Genomic DNA, 16,943 nt, shown 5'->3' on the forward strand with positions numbered 1-16,943 from the left:
ATTATTTGCCTTTGCTGTTTCTGCTCCTGCTACTTGGTACACTAGCCCCTTTCCTGCCTCTAACCACCCCTACTTCCTTCACTGTTTACACATGCTTACCTGTCCTTCCAGACCCCAAAAGCCTTCCCTACTTCCCCAGAAAAACACTGTTTACCTGTCTACCTTTTAAATCAGATGTGAAAGCCGGGGCTCTGTCTTATTCATGGTTAATTCCCCAGATCCCAGACTGATAAATTCAGTTTAATTAAAATTCGTATCAGGTGCTTCAGACTGAGAAGAATCCTATCACAATCCAGAAAGAAGGAACAGTTAAAGAACTGGGGAGCTGCCAATGGGTGAGATGGAGGTAGGGATAAAAAAATCTGCATTAAAAAAAAAAAAAAACTGCATCAGATCCTGATGCAAGTGATATTGGACATTTTGTGAAACACTGGATCACCCTCAAACGTTCCTAACTTTAAAACTGCTGGAAAAATGAAATTACTTTCCTTTTGCCATTAAGGCTTTTCCTGCAGCTGTCCCAGGGTTGGAGAAATCGGGTGTTCTTTTCTGGGACGCAGCTGGGTTCCAACACTGGCTCAGCCTTTAACGTGCTATGGGACCCTGCGCTGGGCTCTGTCTCTGTCTCTGGGCATCTATTACCACACCCACTACCACCAACTGTGTGTCCCCAAGGTAGTGACTGTCCCATTCTGAGTATCAGTTTCCCCATCTTACGTCGGAAGTCAGCAGTTCTGACGCCCTACGAGCTTTAGCTTTGCAAACCCGTAGCTCCCGGCTGACCCAACACGACTCCTCCCTTCCTTCCCAAGGTGCTGTCCCAAAGCTGCCCTCACACGAACCATCCCTTCCCAGCCACCGTCCAGCTCCGCTGCTCTTTAAGCCCTGCCCGGGGCGTGGAGGGGATGGGGGCGCGCAAGCGCGTTGGATCGCATCGAGGCCCCGCCCCCTGAAGCTCCGGTAAAGGCGCGAGGGGGCCTGAGTACGGAGAGCGGCAGGACGACGAACGAGTAGGTTGGGGCACTGCAACGGCGGCCGGTAAGGGTCATGCTTCTTCGGGAGAAAGGCCATGAGGGAGGGGTCTGTCAGCGATTGGAGCCCTGGAGGCCAGGAGATGTCGCAGCTCATACCCATGGCAGGGACCTGGAAGCTGGTGTCCAGTGAGGGGGTGGGGCTGGTGCTTCTTGATTGCAGATTTCCTAGATCTCCTGACTCCAGATTGTGCTGGTGTCGGGCACTCGGTGCCGGTGAGACTAGAGCCGGAGTTTGTTTTTTTTTTAAACAACAAAAGTGGAAGCGATTAGAACCAAACTTTGCCCCGGGTGGGAGCGAGCGGGCCGTGAGGCGGGGCAGGCCTGGGCAGGAGACCGTGTTGTTGCCCCGGGCCTCAGGCAGGCATTGGCCTCGCCCTTGGCTTTAAGTCCGACCGGGGTTTTCTTGTGGGCGTGTTAAGGCTTTTGGTGATCTGGCTCCAGTATGTCATTCATTCATCATTCTTTCATTTAACATTCATTGAATACAGTAGTAGGCGCTGGAGCTAGAGAAGTGATCAAGACACACTATTCCCAATGATACAGGGGAAATTAATGGGCCGTAGAAAGAAGCCCTGGGCGGGGAACAGGGACGGCTTCTGAAACTAAGTCGTGAGCGGTGGTCAGAGTGGTGGGGATTGTCCCAAAGAGAGACGACAGCAAATGCCAAGGCCTGGAAGCGGGAGACTAGCTGGTGTGTCCTGAAGATACATCACTCCGAATCTGTTTCGTGCCTAGGGAAGAGATGGTGGTAGTCGGAACCAGGCCTCCTAACGGTGAAGGTGGAGAGAAATCAAGGAATTCAGAGTAATGTATACTGAGAATCCATAGGATTGGGGGAGAATGGGGTGTAGGAAAGATGTATGTACAAGGCTTGGGTGCCTGGGTCGGGTTCATCAAGAGTAGGAGCAGATTTATGGGGCGACAACAACACATTCTATTCTGGTTCTATGGAGACTCTCAGTAAGCAGTTGGATATCCTCCGTTGAAGGTCAGGAAAAGCACTGCAGTGAAGTTATAGTTTCGAGTGTCATCAGCAAAACAGAAATAAAGCCCCAAGAAGGATTGAGACTGTAGAATGAGAAATACAAAGGGCCCAACTAGCACTTGTCATAGTAATTATTTTTGTCTTATCTTTCTTTGCGTCCTCAGTCAGGGTCCTGGCATTAGATGCCAATCAGTGTTTATGCCAGCTAAACAAAAACCCAACAGCAGGTGGAGATGATAGAATCCCAGAGTTGTGAAGAGATGGGGGCCAGTGGAGAGTTTCATTGCTCTAATGTCAGAGTCACAGGTTCTAATCTTGGCTCTGCCACCAGGCTGCTGGGTGGCCTCTGACAAGTCTTCTACCTGTAAAGTGGGTACAGCCAAAAAAGAAGCTCCCATGTATAGAGCTTCAAACACTGCTAAGGAACTACACACAGGTTTTTTTTTTTCATTTAATCCACATGGTGACCTTATTTATAAAGGAAGTAATTATTATGGATTCAAACCCAGGTCTGACTGACCTCAGAGCTTTGTTCTCTACTATGACTGCCCTTATCTATGTCTCACCTGACAGGGTTGTTGTCAGGACCCTCTTGAAATCACATGCTCATTCTTTCAAAACATTGTGCTGAGGCCGACAGACTATCATTATTGGTCTAGCACCAGTTCTGTCATGGGGAGTGGGGGATGGAGCTGAATGTGACGGAGGTTACTTGTCATTCTCCAGCTCTCTTCCTGGGACCACTGAGCTGGGCAGCCATGTTCTAATGACTGGTGTTTCCAGATTTTTATCCAGATTTTCTTACACCCCTGGGGCCTGCTGCAAAATCAGTGAGTGTCAAAGTGTGAGTTGGTTCACCCTGTGTGTCTCTGGCAGCCAGTTGGACTCCTCCTATTACATTGGGCACTTGGGTTTCAATTATTTCTATCCTGCTAATATGATTTCTCAAGAATATTTTCTGTCTTTTGGTTCTATGATGATAGATGTCCATACAAGGAATGTAATCATTTCCTGCTAGTGAGTTTGCCTCTGGTTAGTATGAGGGAGGAGTTCACCTTATTGCATTTAATAGTATTCCACAAAGGGCTCCTTTCCCCCACTCCCACATAATTTATTTGAAACCTGCCGACATGGGTTGTTGGAGCTAGAAGGGAAATTAATAATATATTACAGCAGTTCCCGTCCCAGGAAAATTTATTAAACATACAGAGCTTCAGCCCTTCCCTCCCCTCAGACCTCTTGAATCAGAATCTCTAGTAGGGCCCAGGAATCTGTATTCTTTTCCAAGCTCTCCAGAATATTCAGCTGGTTTGGAAACCATGGTCTACCCCAGACCCCTTGTTTCACAGGTAGAGAAGCTGCAGCTCTGGGAGGAGAAAGAACTTGCCACGATCACATATGTATTAGTGCCTCTTTCTCCAATGGAAAGCATCGGGCTGGGAGTCCAGAGACCCGAGTTCAAGTCCAGGTTTTACTAGTCATTACCGTGGGCAAGTCATTTCATCTCTCTGAGCCTCCGCTTCCTTACTGTGAGAATAAGGCTGTCATTGGATTAGGACTCAAAAGGAAGAGTGTCAATGGAAATGCTTTGTCAAGCTTTCCATTTTGTGCTCATGGAAATTGTTAAGAACTGCCAGCCAGTGTTCACTCCCCTGTACCACACTGCCAGTTGCTGGGCCCCAGGCCATCTGTCAGCCCTTCTCTCTCCTTCTGTTGCAGGTCAGGATGGCCACCGGCTGGGGGAGCCTCTTGCAGGATGAACAGCAGCTGGAGGAGCTAGCAAGGCAGGCTGTAGACCGGGCCCTGGCAGAGGGAGTGTTGCTGAGGACCTCACAAGAGCCCAGCTCCTCAGATGTAAGCCCCTGACCCCTCTTCACAGCACTGACCACACTGCTTGGATCCTACTAGGCCCCTGCCAGGCTGGAGGCAGCTCCTTTGGATTATCTTTTTTTTCAATAACTAAAATTGATCTCTAGAAGTATGTAAAGTTAAAAAGCACCATGCTAGAGTAATCAAATTTAAGTCTGAGGCTTGAAGTGTGACTTAGGCAGTTACATAGCCTCTCTCAGCTACAGTTTCTTCAAATATAAAGAGGAATAATAATGGGGCCTACATCATGGAGTTGGTAAGAGAATTAGAAGGTAATTCATATGAAGCACCTTGCCCAGTAAACTTATTTTTTAAGGCCCCCTAGTCACACTGCCTTCCCTGTAATTAGTTTGTGGTATATCCTTCCAGGTCTTTCTCTGTGCATTTACATACATATACATGTATATAAAGAAATACAGTTGACCCTTGAACAGTGCTGTGGTTAGGGGTGCCAGCCTTCTGCGCAGTTGAAAATCTGCATATAACTTATAGTCGGCCCTCCATGTATGCGGTTCCTCTGTATCAGAGGTTCAGCATCCATGGATTCAACCAACCTCAGATTGCATAGTACTGTAGTATTTACTCCTGAAAAAAATCTGCGTATAAGTGGACTTGTGCAGTTCAAACCCACAACTTGTGCAGTTGTTCAAGGGTCAACTGTATATAGTTTTTAAAAGCTAAATTGGATGATATATATTATGCTGTGATATATTTTTGTTTTCTTTTCATTTAACAATCTGTCTTAGAACTCTTTCCAACTCCTTCCATAAAGGTCAGCTTCATTCTGATGCATAGGATTCCAAGTGTGAATGGATCACAGTTTAGCTTTCCTCTACTGACGGCTATTCTGGTGATTTCTAATGTTTTATGACTACAAATAGCCCTACAGGGAACGTCCACATACATGCCTGTTTGGGCCCCTGTATGAGTGTTTCTCTAAGGTTGATACATAAAAGTAGAACTGCTTAGTCTAAACCACATCTTTAAAAAATCTTATCCTTTAAAAAAGAAAAACTTTTAATTTTGTGACTAAGTAAGACATTTTCAGGCTTCAAAATTCAAAGGGTATAAGAGTTTACAGTTTAACCCTCCCTTCCACATTCCCTAGCCACTCAGTTCTCCCACCCTGAAGGCAACCTGTGTTTTAGTATTCTTGTTTATTCTTTTAGCTAGTTTACTCATAACAAGAAAATACGTATATATTCCTTTTCCCCATTTTTTACACAAAGAAGCATATTAGACAAGCTCTTCTAGCCTTAATATATACCATATGATTATCCACATTAGTAACTAAGCCACATACTTTTTTTTAAACAAATTTATTTATTTATTTATTTATTTATTTATTTATGGCTGCGTTGGTTCTTCGTTGCTGCACGCAGGCTTTCTCTAGTTGCGGTGAGCGGGGGCTACTCTTCGTTGTGGTGCGCGGGTTTCTCATTGTGGTGGCTTCTCTTGTTGCGGAGCATGGGCTCTAGGCTCGTGGGCTTCCGTAGTTGTGGTACACGGGCTCAGTAGTTGTGGCTCACAGGCTCAGTAGTTGTAGCGCACGGGCTTAGTTGCTCCACGGCATGTGGGATCCTCCTGGGCCAGGGGTCGAACCCGTGTCCCCTGCATTGGCAGGTGGATTCTTAACCACTGCACCACCAGGGAAGTCCCAAGCCACATACTTTTTTTAACAAGCCACATACTCTTTTGTCTCTGTGTGCCCAGAACCTAGTTAAGGGCCTGATAGAGAGTTCAAACTCAATAACTGTTTACTGAGGCCCAAGTGAATGAGAATGGCTGTCACCTAAGGTAGGCTGATGCTATAAAAAGTCTGCTTCTGGCTTTGGGAATATAATTGCATGGTTTGTGAACTTCAGATTTTGTGAACTTCTTGTGTGAACCCATAATGAAGCACCTTCCACTCCGAGATTTTATTTCTTCTGTTAATCAATAGGTATTGTGTGCAGGTCCAACACATTGTCCTTCTGGAAGTCAGTGGAGCCTAGAAAAGGCACAGTCCTCAGTGAGATTTCCAGTCCAGAGAAAAAAGACAGGAAGTGTGTGTATGTGTATGTATGTGTGGGGGATTTCATTCCAAATCTTTACCAGGTGCCTGTTCTATGCCCGGCCATTCTAGGCACTGAAGACACAGGTGAGTCAGCCAGAGGCTCTGACCTCTGGAGCTCATGGTCTAGTTGGAGAATGTACCACAAGACAAAATTAAATAATGTCAGTTCTGGAGACTTCCGTGGTGGTCCACTGGTTAAGACTTCACCCTCCAATGTAGGGGGTATGGGTTCGATCCCTGGTCGGGGAGCTAAGATACCACATGCCTCGTGGCCAAAAAACCAAAACATAAAACAGAAGCAGTATTGTAACAAATTCAATAAAGACTTTAAAAATGGTCCACATCAAAAAAAGTCTTTAAAAAAATAATAATGTCAGTCCTATGAGGAAATATAGGCCACCTACTACACAATATTAGCTATCATTTATTGAGTATTTACTACCTGCCAGGCACTATTCTAAACATTTTGGAATCTCTAACTCATTTAATCCTCACCACAGCAGAGATGAGGAAACCAAGGCCCAGAGAAGTTAAGTAACTTTCCAGAGGTCATTTAAATGGTGGTATAATTGGCAGAGCCAGAATTCAAATCCAAGGAGTTTACCTCCTGAGTCCATGCTCTGAAATTACATTTTTTACTGCCTCTCCCAGGATACTGTATAGGACACCTGGAAGAAGGATCAATTCATTAGTAGTATTTGAATTATATCTTAAAAGACAAATTGCAGAAAGGAACAGCATAGCAGAGGCCCCAAAGAAGGAAAAGGCAAAACATGTTCAAGAGAATGCAGCTGAATGCAGGGGACATAAGTGGATATAGTGGGAAAGAGTCAGGCCAAAGTCAGACAGCCAAGAGGCTTTGGGTACTGGGCAGAAGAAGAGTGTGAACTTTATCCTGTAGATCAGGCCTACAGACCAGCCACGTGCAGATTAAATAGTTGGCTCCTGCAGTGTTTAGAGAGTTCATTTATTTTTTAAAATACATGACCAGGGTACAAAATTCAAAAGGATATTCAGTGTAGAATAAGTCCTTCCTCCAGTAATGGTTTTCCCTCCCCAGAGGCAAGCACTGTTAACAGTTTTTTCACCAGATTGTCTTTAAAAAGTCAGAGCCAACATTTTTTTTAATTGAAGTACAGTTGATTTACAATATTATGTTAGTTTCAGGTGTACAGCATAGTGATTCAGTATTTTTGCAGATTATACTCCATTATAGGTTATTACAAGGGAATGGATATAATTACCTGTGCTATACAGTATATTCTTGTTGCTTATCTATTTTATATATAGTAGTTTGTTTCTGTTAATCCCATACCCCTAATTTGTCCCTCCCCCCTTTGGTAACCACATATAGAAACCCCTTTGTTTTCTATATCTGTGAATCTGTTTTGCATATACATTCATTTGTATTATTTTTTAGATTCTATAAATAAGTGATATGATACAGTATGCTGATATCATACTGACTTATTTCACTAAGCATAATACCCTCCACTTTGTTGCAAATGGCAGAATTTCGTCCTTTTTTATTGCTGAGTAGTATTCCATTGAATATATATACCATGTCTTCTTTATCCGTTCATCTGTTGATGGATACTTAGGTTAATTCCATATCTTGGCTATTATAAATAGTACTGCTGTGAACATTAAGGTGTATGTTTCTGAATTAGTGTTTTCATTTTCTTCGGATATATAGCCAGGAATGGAATTGCTGGATCATATGGTAGTTCTGTTTTCAGTTTTTTGAGTAACCTCCGTACTGTTTTCTATACTGGCTGAAACAATTTACATTCCCACCAACAGTGTACGAGGGTTCCCTTTTCTTCACATCCTCTCCAACATTTGTTATTTATAGTCTTTTTGATGATAGCCATTCTGACAGGTGTGAAGTGATATCTCATTGTAGTTTTGATTTGCACTTCTCTAGTTAGCAATCTTGAGCATCTTTTCATGTGCCTGTTAGCCATCTGTATGCCTTCTTTGAAGAAATGTCTATTCTGGTTTTCTGCCCATTTTTTGATTGGGTTGTTTGTTTTTTTGATACTGAGTTATATGAGTTGTTTGTATATTTTGGATATTAACCCCGTGTCAGTCGCATCATTTGCAAATATCTTCTACCATTCCGTAGGTTGTCTTTTCGTTTTGTGTTATGTCAAAGAGTGTGCCACCTGCATTCTCTTCTAGGAATTTTATGGTTTCAGGTCTTACATGTAGGTTTTTAAACCATTTTGAGTTTATTTTTGAATATGGTATGAGGGAATGTTCTAATCTCATTGTTTTACATTTGGCTGTCCAGTTTTCCCAGCACCACTTATTGAAGAGACTGTCTTTTCTTCATTGCATATTCCTGCTTCCTTTGTGGTAGATTAATTGACCATAGGTGCATGGGTTTATTTCTGGGCTCTGTATTCTGTTCCATTGATCTATGTGTCTGTTTTTGTGCCAATACTATGCTGTTTTGATTACTCTAGCTTTGTAGTATAGTCTGAAGTCTGAGAGGGTTATACCTCCAGCTTTGTTCTTTTTTCTCAGGATTGCTTTGCAATTCAGGGTCTTTTATGGTTCCATATAAATTTTAGGATTATTTGTTCTAGTTCTGTGAAAAATGTCATGGGTGTTTTGATAGGGATTGCATTAAATCTGTAGGTTGCTTTGGGTAGTATGGCCATTTTAACAATATTAATTCTTCCAATCTAAGAGGATGGGCTATCTTTCCATTTCTTTGAATCATCTTCAGTTCCCTTCATCAATGTTTTTATAGTTTTTAGAGTATAAGTCTTTTACCTTTTTGGTTAAATTTATTGCTAGGGATTTTATTTTTTTGAGATTTTGAACAGGATTGTTTTTTACTTTCTCTTTCTGATATTTCATTATTAGTATGTAGAAATGCAACAGATTTCTGTATATTAATCTTGTATCCTGCTATCTTGCTGAATTCATTTATTAGTTCTAATAGTTTTGGGGTGGAGACTTTAGGGTTCTCCATATAGCGTATCATGTCGTCTGCAAATAGTGATAGTTTTACCTCTTCACTTCCAATTTGGATACCTTTTATTTCTTTTTCTTGTCTGATGGCTGTGGGTAGGACTTCCAATACTAGGTCAAATAGAAACTGTGAGAGTGGGCATACTTGTTCCTGAATTTAGCAAGAAGGGTTTCAGCTTTTCATTGTTGAGTATTACGTTGGCTGTGGGTCTGTCGTAAATGGCCTTTATTATGTTGAGGTATGTTCCCTGTATACCCACTTTGATGAGTTTTTATCATGAATGGATGTTAAATTTTGTGAAATGCGTTTTCTGTGTCTATTGAGATGGTCATGTGATTTTTATCCTTCCTTTTGTTAATGTAGTGTATCACATTGATTGATTTGTTAATGTAGAACCATCCTTGCGACCCTGGAATAAATCCAGCTTGATCATGGTGTATGATCCTTTTTATGTATTGTTGGATCCAGTTTGATAATATTTTGTTGAGAATTTTTGCATCTATATTCATCAAAGATATTGGCCTGTAATTTTCTTTATTTGTAGTGTCTTTGTCTGGTTTTGGTATCAGTGTAATGGTGGCCTCATAGAATGAATTTGGGAGTGCTCCCGTCTCTTCAGTTTTTTGGAATAGTTTGAGAAGGATAGATATTTGTTCTTCTTTATATGTTTGGTGGACTTTCCCTGTGAAGCCATCCAGTCTTGGACTTCTGTTTGCTGGGAGTATTTTTATTACAAATTCAATTTCACTTCTAGTGATTGCTCTGTTCAAGTTGTTTCTTCTTGATTCAGTCTTGGCAGGCTGTATATTTCAAGAAATTTGTCTGTTTCTTCTAGGTTGCCCAATTTGTTGGCATATGACTGTTCATAGTATTCTCTTATGATTTTTTATATCTCTGTGGTATCAGTTGTTATTTCTCCTCTTTCATTTCTTATTTTGTTTATTCAACATTTTTTAAAATCATGAAATTAAAAAAAAAAAACTCTAGATACCCAGCTTATCTTGAAAAATCAGGTCAGTTAGCAATCCTGGCTCACTTTCCTGCATGGCAGCAATTGGCTAGAGTGGAGTTATGACTGCCCCCTTTAGATAAGGTAGGAGTTCTTACTTCTATCACTCTCTGTTGTATTGTTTTCCTGGCTGTGAAGCTGAGTGTTTATTGTCATGCATGTGCTATAGTTTTTCTTATAATAGAAGAATATGACTCTGTGTGTCTATTGCAAGTGAAAAGAATGTGTTTCAGCCTTTAGCCTATGGACAGCAGAGAACAGCGCTATACTATTGATCCCAAATCCAAGCAGGCATAATGAGTCACGTGGACAGAAGCAGAAGGAAGTCTTAACAGAAAAACTCTTTGGGAGTTTTTCATGCCAAATGGGATTTGTTGGAGGAGTCAGAGTTCTGAGCTTTAAAACCAAGGAAATACCCCTGCAGTTTTCACACATGCACTCAGCGTATTAAGTCACCCCTTACATATGTGCAATATTTCCCACTCTAACTCCTAAAGGCTTCAAGCTAAAAAAAACCTTACTCTCACAAACACCCTTCCTTAATTTTGTCTTAAATTGATGCTGAGGATGGCAATTTGGGAATTATTTAGAAAATTTTAATTGGATTTACATTAATTACCTGACATTTCTACTTTTAGAAATTTACAATTTATGAACCTTCTCACACACAAAATACCTAGAATGTATATTCTAGGATGTTCACTGAAACATCGAGGTGTAATGGAGGAAACAAAGGAAACCACCTTGATGTTCATAATAGAAGGCTAGATTCAATAAATTATGGTATATACAAAGAATGGAATACTATACAGCCATTAAAAAGAATGAGAGAGACCTTCAAGATGGCGGAGGAGTAAGACATGGAGATCACCTCCCTCCCCACAAGTACATCAGAAATACATCTACATGTGGAACAACTCCCACAGAACACCTACTGAACACTGGCAGAAGACCTCAGACTTCCCAAAAGATATATATATATTTTTTCCTTTTTCTCTTTTTGTGAGTGTGTATGTGTATTCTTCTTTGTGTGATTTTGTCTGTATAGCTTTGCTTTTACCATTTGTCCTAGGGCTCTGTCTGTCCGTTTTTGTTTCTCATTTTTTTTCTTAGTATAGTTTTTAGCGCTTGTTATCATTGGTGGATTTGTTTTTTGGTTTGGTTGCTCTCTTCTTCCTTTTTTTTTTCTTTTTTTAAAAATTTTTTAATTTTTAATTTTTTTTTTATTTTAATAACTTCATTTCATTTTATTTTATTTTATTTTATTTTTCTCTTTCTTTCTTTTTTCTCCCTTTTCTTCTGAGCCATGTGGCTGACAGGGTCTTGGTGCTCCGGCCAGGAGTCAGGCCTGTGCCTCTGAGGTGGGAGAGCCGAGTTCAGGACATTGGTCCACCAGAGACCTCCTGGCTCCACGTAATATCAAATGGCAAAAGCACTCCCAGAGATCTCCATCTCAATGCTAAGACCCAGCTCCACTCAATGACCAGCAAGCTACAGTGCTGTACACCCTATGCCAAACAACTAGCAAGACAGGAACACAACCCCACCCATTAGCAGAGAGGCTGCCTAAAATCATAGTAAGGTCACAGACACCCCAAAACATACCACTGGCCGCGGTCCTGCCCACCAGAAAGACAAGATCCAGCCTCATCCACCAGAACACAGGCACCAGTCCCCTCCACCAGGAAGCCTACACAACCCACTGAACAAACCTTAGCCACTGGGGGCAGACACCAAAAACAACAGGAACTACGAACCTGCAGCCTGCGAAAAGGAGACCCCAAACATAGTAAGTTAAGCAAAATGAGAAGACAGAAGAACACACAGCAGATGAAGGAGCAAGGTAAAAACCCACCAGAACAAACAAATGAAGAGGAAATAGGCAGTCTACCTGAAAAAGAATTCAGAGTAATGATAGTAAAGATGATCCAAAATCTTGGAAATAGAATGGAGAAAATACAAGAAACGTTTAACAAGGACCTAGAAGAACTAAGAGCAAACAAACAATGATGAACAACACAATAAATGAAATTAAAAATTCTCTAGAAGGAATCAATACCAGAATAACTGAGGCAGAAGAATGTATAAATGACCTGGAAGATAAAATAGTGGAAAGGGACTTCCCTGGTGGTGCAGTGGTTGGGAATCCGCCTGCCAATGTGGGGGACGTGGGTTCGAGCCCTGGTCCCAGAGGATCCCACATGCTGTGGAGCAACTGGGCCTGTGCACCACTACTACTGAGGCCGTGCACCACAACAGAGAGTAGCCCCCGCTCGCCGCAACTGGAGAGAGCCCGTGCAAAGCAATGAAGACCTAACACAACCAAAAATAAATAAATAAATAAACTTATTTTTAAAAAAAATAGTGGAAATAACTACCACAGAGCAGAATAAAGAAAAAAGAATAAAAAGAATTGAGGACAGTCTCAGAGACCTCTGGGACAACATTAAACACACCAACATTCAAATTATAGGGGTCCCAGAAGAAGAAGAGAAAAAAAAAGGGACTGAGAAAATATTTGAACAGATTATAGTTGAAAACTTCCCTAATATGGGAAAGGAAATACTCAATCAAGCCTGGGAAGCCCAGAGAGTCCCATACAGGATAAATCCAAGGAGAAACATGCCAAGACACATATTAATGAAACTATCAAAAATTAAATACAAAGAAAAAATATTAAAAGCAGCAAGGGAAAAACAACAAATAACATACAAGGGAATCCCCATAAGGTTAACAGCTGATCTTTCAGCAGAAACTCTGCAAGCCAGAAGGGAGTGGCAGGACATATTAAAGTGATGAAAGGGAAAAACCTACAACCAAGATTACTCTATCCAGCAGGGATCTCATTCAGATTCAGTGGAGAAATTAAAACTTTACAGACAAGCAAAAGCTAAGAGAATTCAGCACCACCAAACCAGCTCTACAATAAATGCTAAAGGAACTTCTCTAAGTGGGAAACACAAGAGAAGGAAAAGACCTACAATAACAAACCCAAAACAATTAAGAAAATGGTAATAGGAACATACATATCAATAATTACCTTAAATGTAAATCGATTAAATTGCTCCAACCAAAAGACACAGACTGGCTGAATGGATACAAAAACAAGACCCATATATATGCTGTCTACAAGAGACCCACTTCAGACCTAGGGACACATACAGACTGAAAGTGAGGGGATGGAAAAAGATATTCCATGCAAATGGAAATCAAAAGAAACCTGCAGTAGCAATTCTCATATCAGACAAAATAGACTTTAAAATAAAGATGATTACAAGAGACAAAGAAGGACACTACATAATGATCAAGGGATCAATCCAAGAAGAAGTTATAACAATTGTAAATATTTATGCACCCAAAATAGGAGCACCTCAATACATAAGGCAAATGCTAACAGCCATAAAAGGGGAAATCAACAGTACCACAATCATAGTAGGGGACTTTAACACCCCACTTTCACCAACGGACAGATCATCCAAAATGAAAATAAATAAGGAAACACAAGCTTTAAGTGATACATTAAACAAGATGGACTTAATTGATATTTATAGGACATTCCATCCAAAAACAACAGAATACACTTTCTTCTCAAGTGCTCATGGAAAATCCTCCAGGATAGATCATATCTTGGGTCACAAATCAAGCCTTGGTAAATTTAAGAAAATTGAAATCATATCAAGTAACTTTTCCAACCACAACGCTATGAGACTAGATATCAATTACAGGAAAAAATCTGTAAAAAATACAAACACATGGAGGCTAAACAACACACTACTAAATAACCGTGAGATCACTGAAGAAATCAAAGAGGAAATCAAAAAATACCTAGAAATGAAAGACAATGGAAACATGATGACCCAAAACCTACGGAATGCAGCAAAAGCAGTTCTAAGAGGGAAGTTTATAGCAATACAATCCTACCTCAAGGAACAAGAAACAGCTCAAATAAACAACCTAACCTTACACCTAAAGCAATTAGAGAAAGAAGAACAAAAAAACCCCAAAGTTAGCAGAAGGAAGGAAATCATAAAGATCAGAACAGAAATAAATGAAATAGAAACAAAGAAAACAGTAGGAAAGGTCAATAAAACTAAAAGCTGGTTCTTTGAGAAGATAAACAAAATTGATAAGCCATTAGCCAGACTTATCAAGAAAAAAAGGGAGAAGACTCAAATCAATAGAATTAGAAATGAAAAAGGAGAAGTAACAACTGACACTGCAGAAATACAAAGGATCATGAGAGATTACTACAAGCAACTATATGTCAATAAAATGGACAACCACGAAGAAATGGACAAATTCTTAGAAAAGCACAACCTTTTGAGACTCAACCAGGAAGAAATAGAAAACGTAAACAGACCAATCACAAGCACTGAAATTGAGACAGTGATTAAAAATCTTCCAACAGGGCTTCACTTGTGGCGCAGTGGTTGGGAGTCTGCCTGCCAATGCAGGGGACACGGGTTCGAGCCCTGGTCCGGGAAGATCCCACATGCTGCAGAGCAACTAGGCCCGTGAGCCACAATTACTGAGCCCGCGCGTCTGGAGCCTGTGCTCCACAAAAACAGAGGCCGCGATAGGGAGAGGCCCGCGCACTGCGATGAAGAGTGGCCCCCACTTGCCGCAACTACAGAAAGCCCTCACACAGAAACGAAGACCCAACACAGCCATAAATAAATAAATAAATAAAAATTAAAAAAAAAAATCTTCCAACAAACAAAAGCCCAGCACCAGATGGCTTCACAGGCGAATTCTATCAAACATTTAGAGAAGATCTAACACCTATCCTTCTCAAACTCTTCCAAAATATAGCAGAGGGAGGAACACTCCGAAACTCATTCTATGATGTCACCATCACCCTGATACCAAAACCGGACAAAGATACTACAAAAAAAGAAAATTACAGACCAATATCTCTGATGAATATAGATGCAAAAATCCTCAACAAAATACTATCAAACAGAATCCAAAAACACATTAAAAGGATCATACACCATGATCAAGCGAGATTTATCCCAGGGATGCAAGGATTCTTCAGTATATGCACATCAATCAATGTGATACACGATATTAACAAATTGAAGAATAAAAACCATATGATCATCTCAACAGATACAGAAAAAGCTTTTGGCAAAATTCAACACCATTTATTGTAAAAAACTCTCCAGAAAGTGGGCATAGAGGGAACCTACCTCAATATAATGAAGGCCATATATGACAAACCCACAGCAAACATCATTCTCAATGGTGAAAAACTGAAAGCATTTCCTCTAAGATCGGGCACAACAGAAGGATGCCCACTCTCAACACTATTATGCAACATGGTTTTGGAAGTCCTAGCCACGGCAATCAGAGAAGAAAAAGAAATAAAAGAAATCCAAATCGGAAAAGAAGATGTAAAAATGTCACTGTTTGCAGATGACATGATACTATACATAGAGAATCCTAAAGACTCTACCAGAAAACTACTAGAGCTAATCAATAAATTTGGTAGAGTAGCAGGATACAAAATTAATGCACAGAAATCTCTTACATTCCTATACACTAATGATGAAAAATCTGAAAGAGAAATTAAGGAAACACTCCCATTTACCATTGCAACAAAAAGAATACAATGCCTAAGAATAAACCTACCTAAGGACACAAAAGACCGGTATGCAGAAAACTATAAGACACTGATGAAAGAAATTAAATTAAAGACGATACCAACAGCTGGAGAGATATACCATGTTCTTGGATTGGAAGAATCAACATAGGGAAAATGACAATACTACCCAAAGCAATCTACAGATTCAATGCAATCCCTGTCAAACTACCAATGGCATTTTTCACAGAACTAGAACAAAAAATTTCACAATTTGTATGGAAACACAAAAGACCCCAAATAGCCAAAGCAATCTTGAGAAAGAAAAATGGAGCTGGAGGAATCAGGCTCCTGGACTTCAGACTATACTACAAAGCTACAGTAATCAAGACAATATGGTACCGGCACAAAAACAGAAATATAGATCAGTGGAAGAGGATAGAAAGCCCAGAGATAAACCCATGCACATATGGTCACCGTATTTTTGATAAAATATACAAAATGAATATACAATGGATAAAAGAATATACAATGGAGAAAAGACATCCTCTTCAATAACTGGTGCTGGGAAAACTGGACAGCTACATGTAAAAGAATGAAATTAGAACACTTCCTAACACCACACACAAAAATAAACTCAAAATGGATTAAAGACCTAAATATAAGGCCAGACAGTATAAAACTCTTAGAGGAAAACATAGGCATAAAACTGTATGACATAAATCACAGCAAGATCCTTTTTGACCCACCTCCTAGAGAAATGGAAATAAAAACAAAAATAAACAAATGAGACCTAATGAAACTTAAAAGCTTTTGCACAGCAAAGGAAAACATAAATAAGATGAAAAGACAACTCTCAGAATGGGAGAAAATATTTGCAAATGAAGCAACTGACAAAGGATTAATCTCCAAAATTTACAAGCAGCTCATGCAGCTCAATATCAAAAAAACAAACAACCCAATCCAAAAATGGGCAGAAGACCTAAATAGACATTTCTCCAAAGAAGATATGCAGATTGCCAACAAACACATGAAAGGATGCTCAACATCACTAATCATTAGAGAAATACAAATCAAAACCGCAATGAGGTATCACCTCACACCTGTCAGAATGGCCATCATCAAAAAATCTACAAACAATAAATGCTGGAGAGGGTGTGGAGAAAAGGGAACCCTCTTGCACTGTTGGTGGGAATATAAATTGATACAGCCACTGTGGAGAACAGTATGGAGGTTCCTTGAAAAACTAAAAATAGAGCTACCATATGACCCAACAATCCCACTACTGGGTATATACCCTGAGAAAACCATAATTCAAAAAGCAACCTAAGTGTTCATCGACAGATGAATGGATAAAGAAGATGTGGTACATATATACAATGGAATATTACTCAGCCATAAAAAGAAATGAAATTGAGTT

At 40.3% G+C, this 16,943-nt stretch overlaps 1 protein-coding gene across 8 annotated transcripts in view; it reads left to right on the plus strand.

Moving 5' to 3' along the window:
• The first annotated feature begins 884 nt into the window (after window positions 1–884).
• The window catches only part of GSS (glutathione synthetase), a 38,046-nt gene continuing 21,987 nt past the window's right edge, over window positions 885–16,943 (plus strand). For 3 of the 8 annotated variants that reach the window (XM_082358887.1, XM_082358883.1, XM_082358888.1), the window contains exons 1-2: window positions 885–1,038; window positions 3,739–3,873. In XM_082358887.1, coding sequence (XP_082215013.1) covers window positions 3,745–3,873 — 129 coding nt within the window. In that variant the 5' untranslated portion in view covers window positions 885–1,038; window positions 3,739–3,744. Of the gene's footprint in view, window positions 1,039–1,769; window positions 1,839–2,745; window positions 2,850–3,738; window positions 3,874–4,660; window positions 4,739–16,943 lie in introns of all 8 variants that reach the window. The other 5 variants (XM_082358885.1, XM_082358890.1, XM_082358886.1 and 2 more) reach the window with 5 other exon arrangements.

This window comes from Balaenoptera borealis, assembly GCF_965194805.1.
Source record: "Balaenoptera borealis genome assembly, chromosome: 16".
NCBI classification, from domain to species: Eukaryota; Metazoa; Chordata; class Mammalia; order Artiodactyla; family Balaenopteridae; genus Balaenoptera; species Balaenoptera borealis.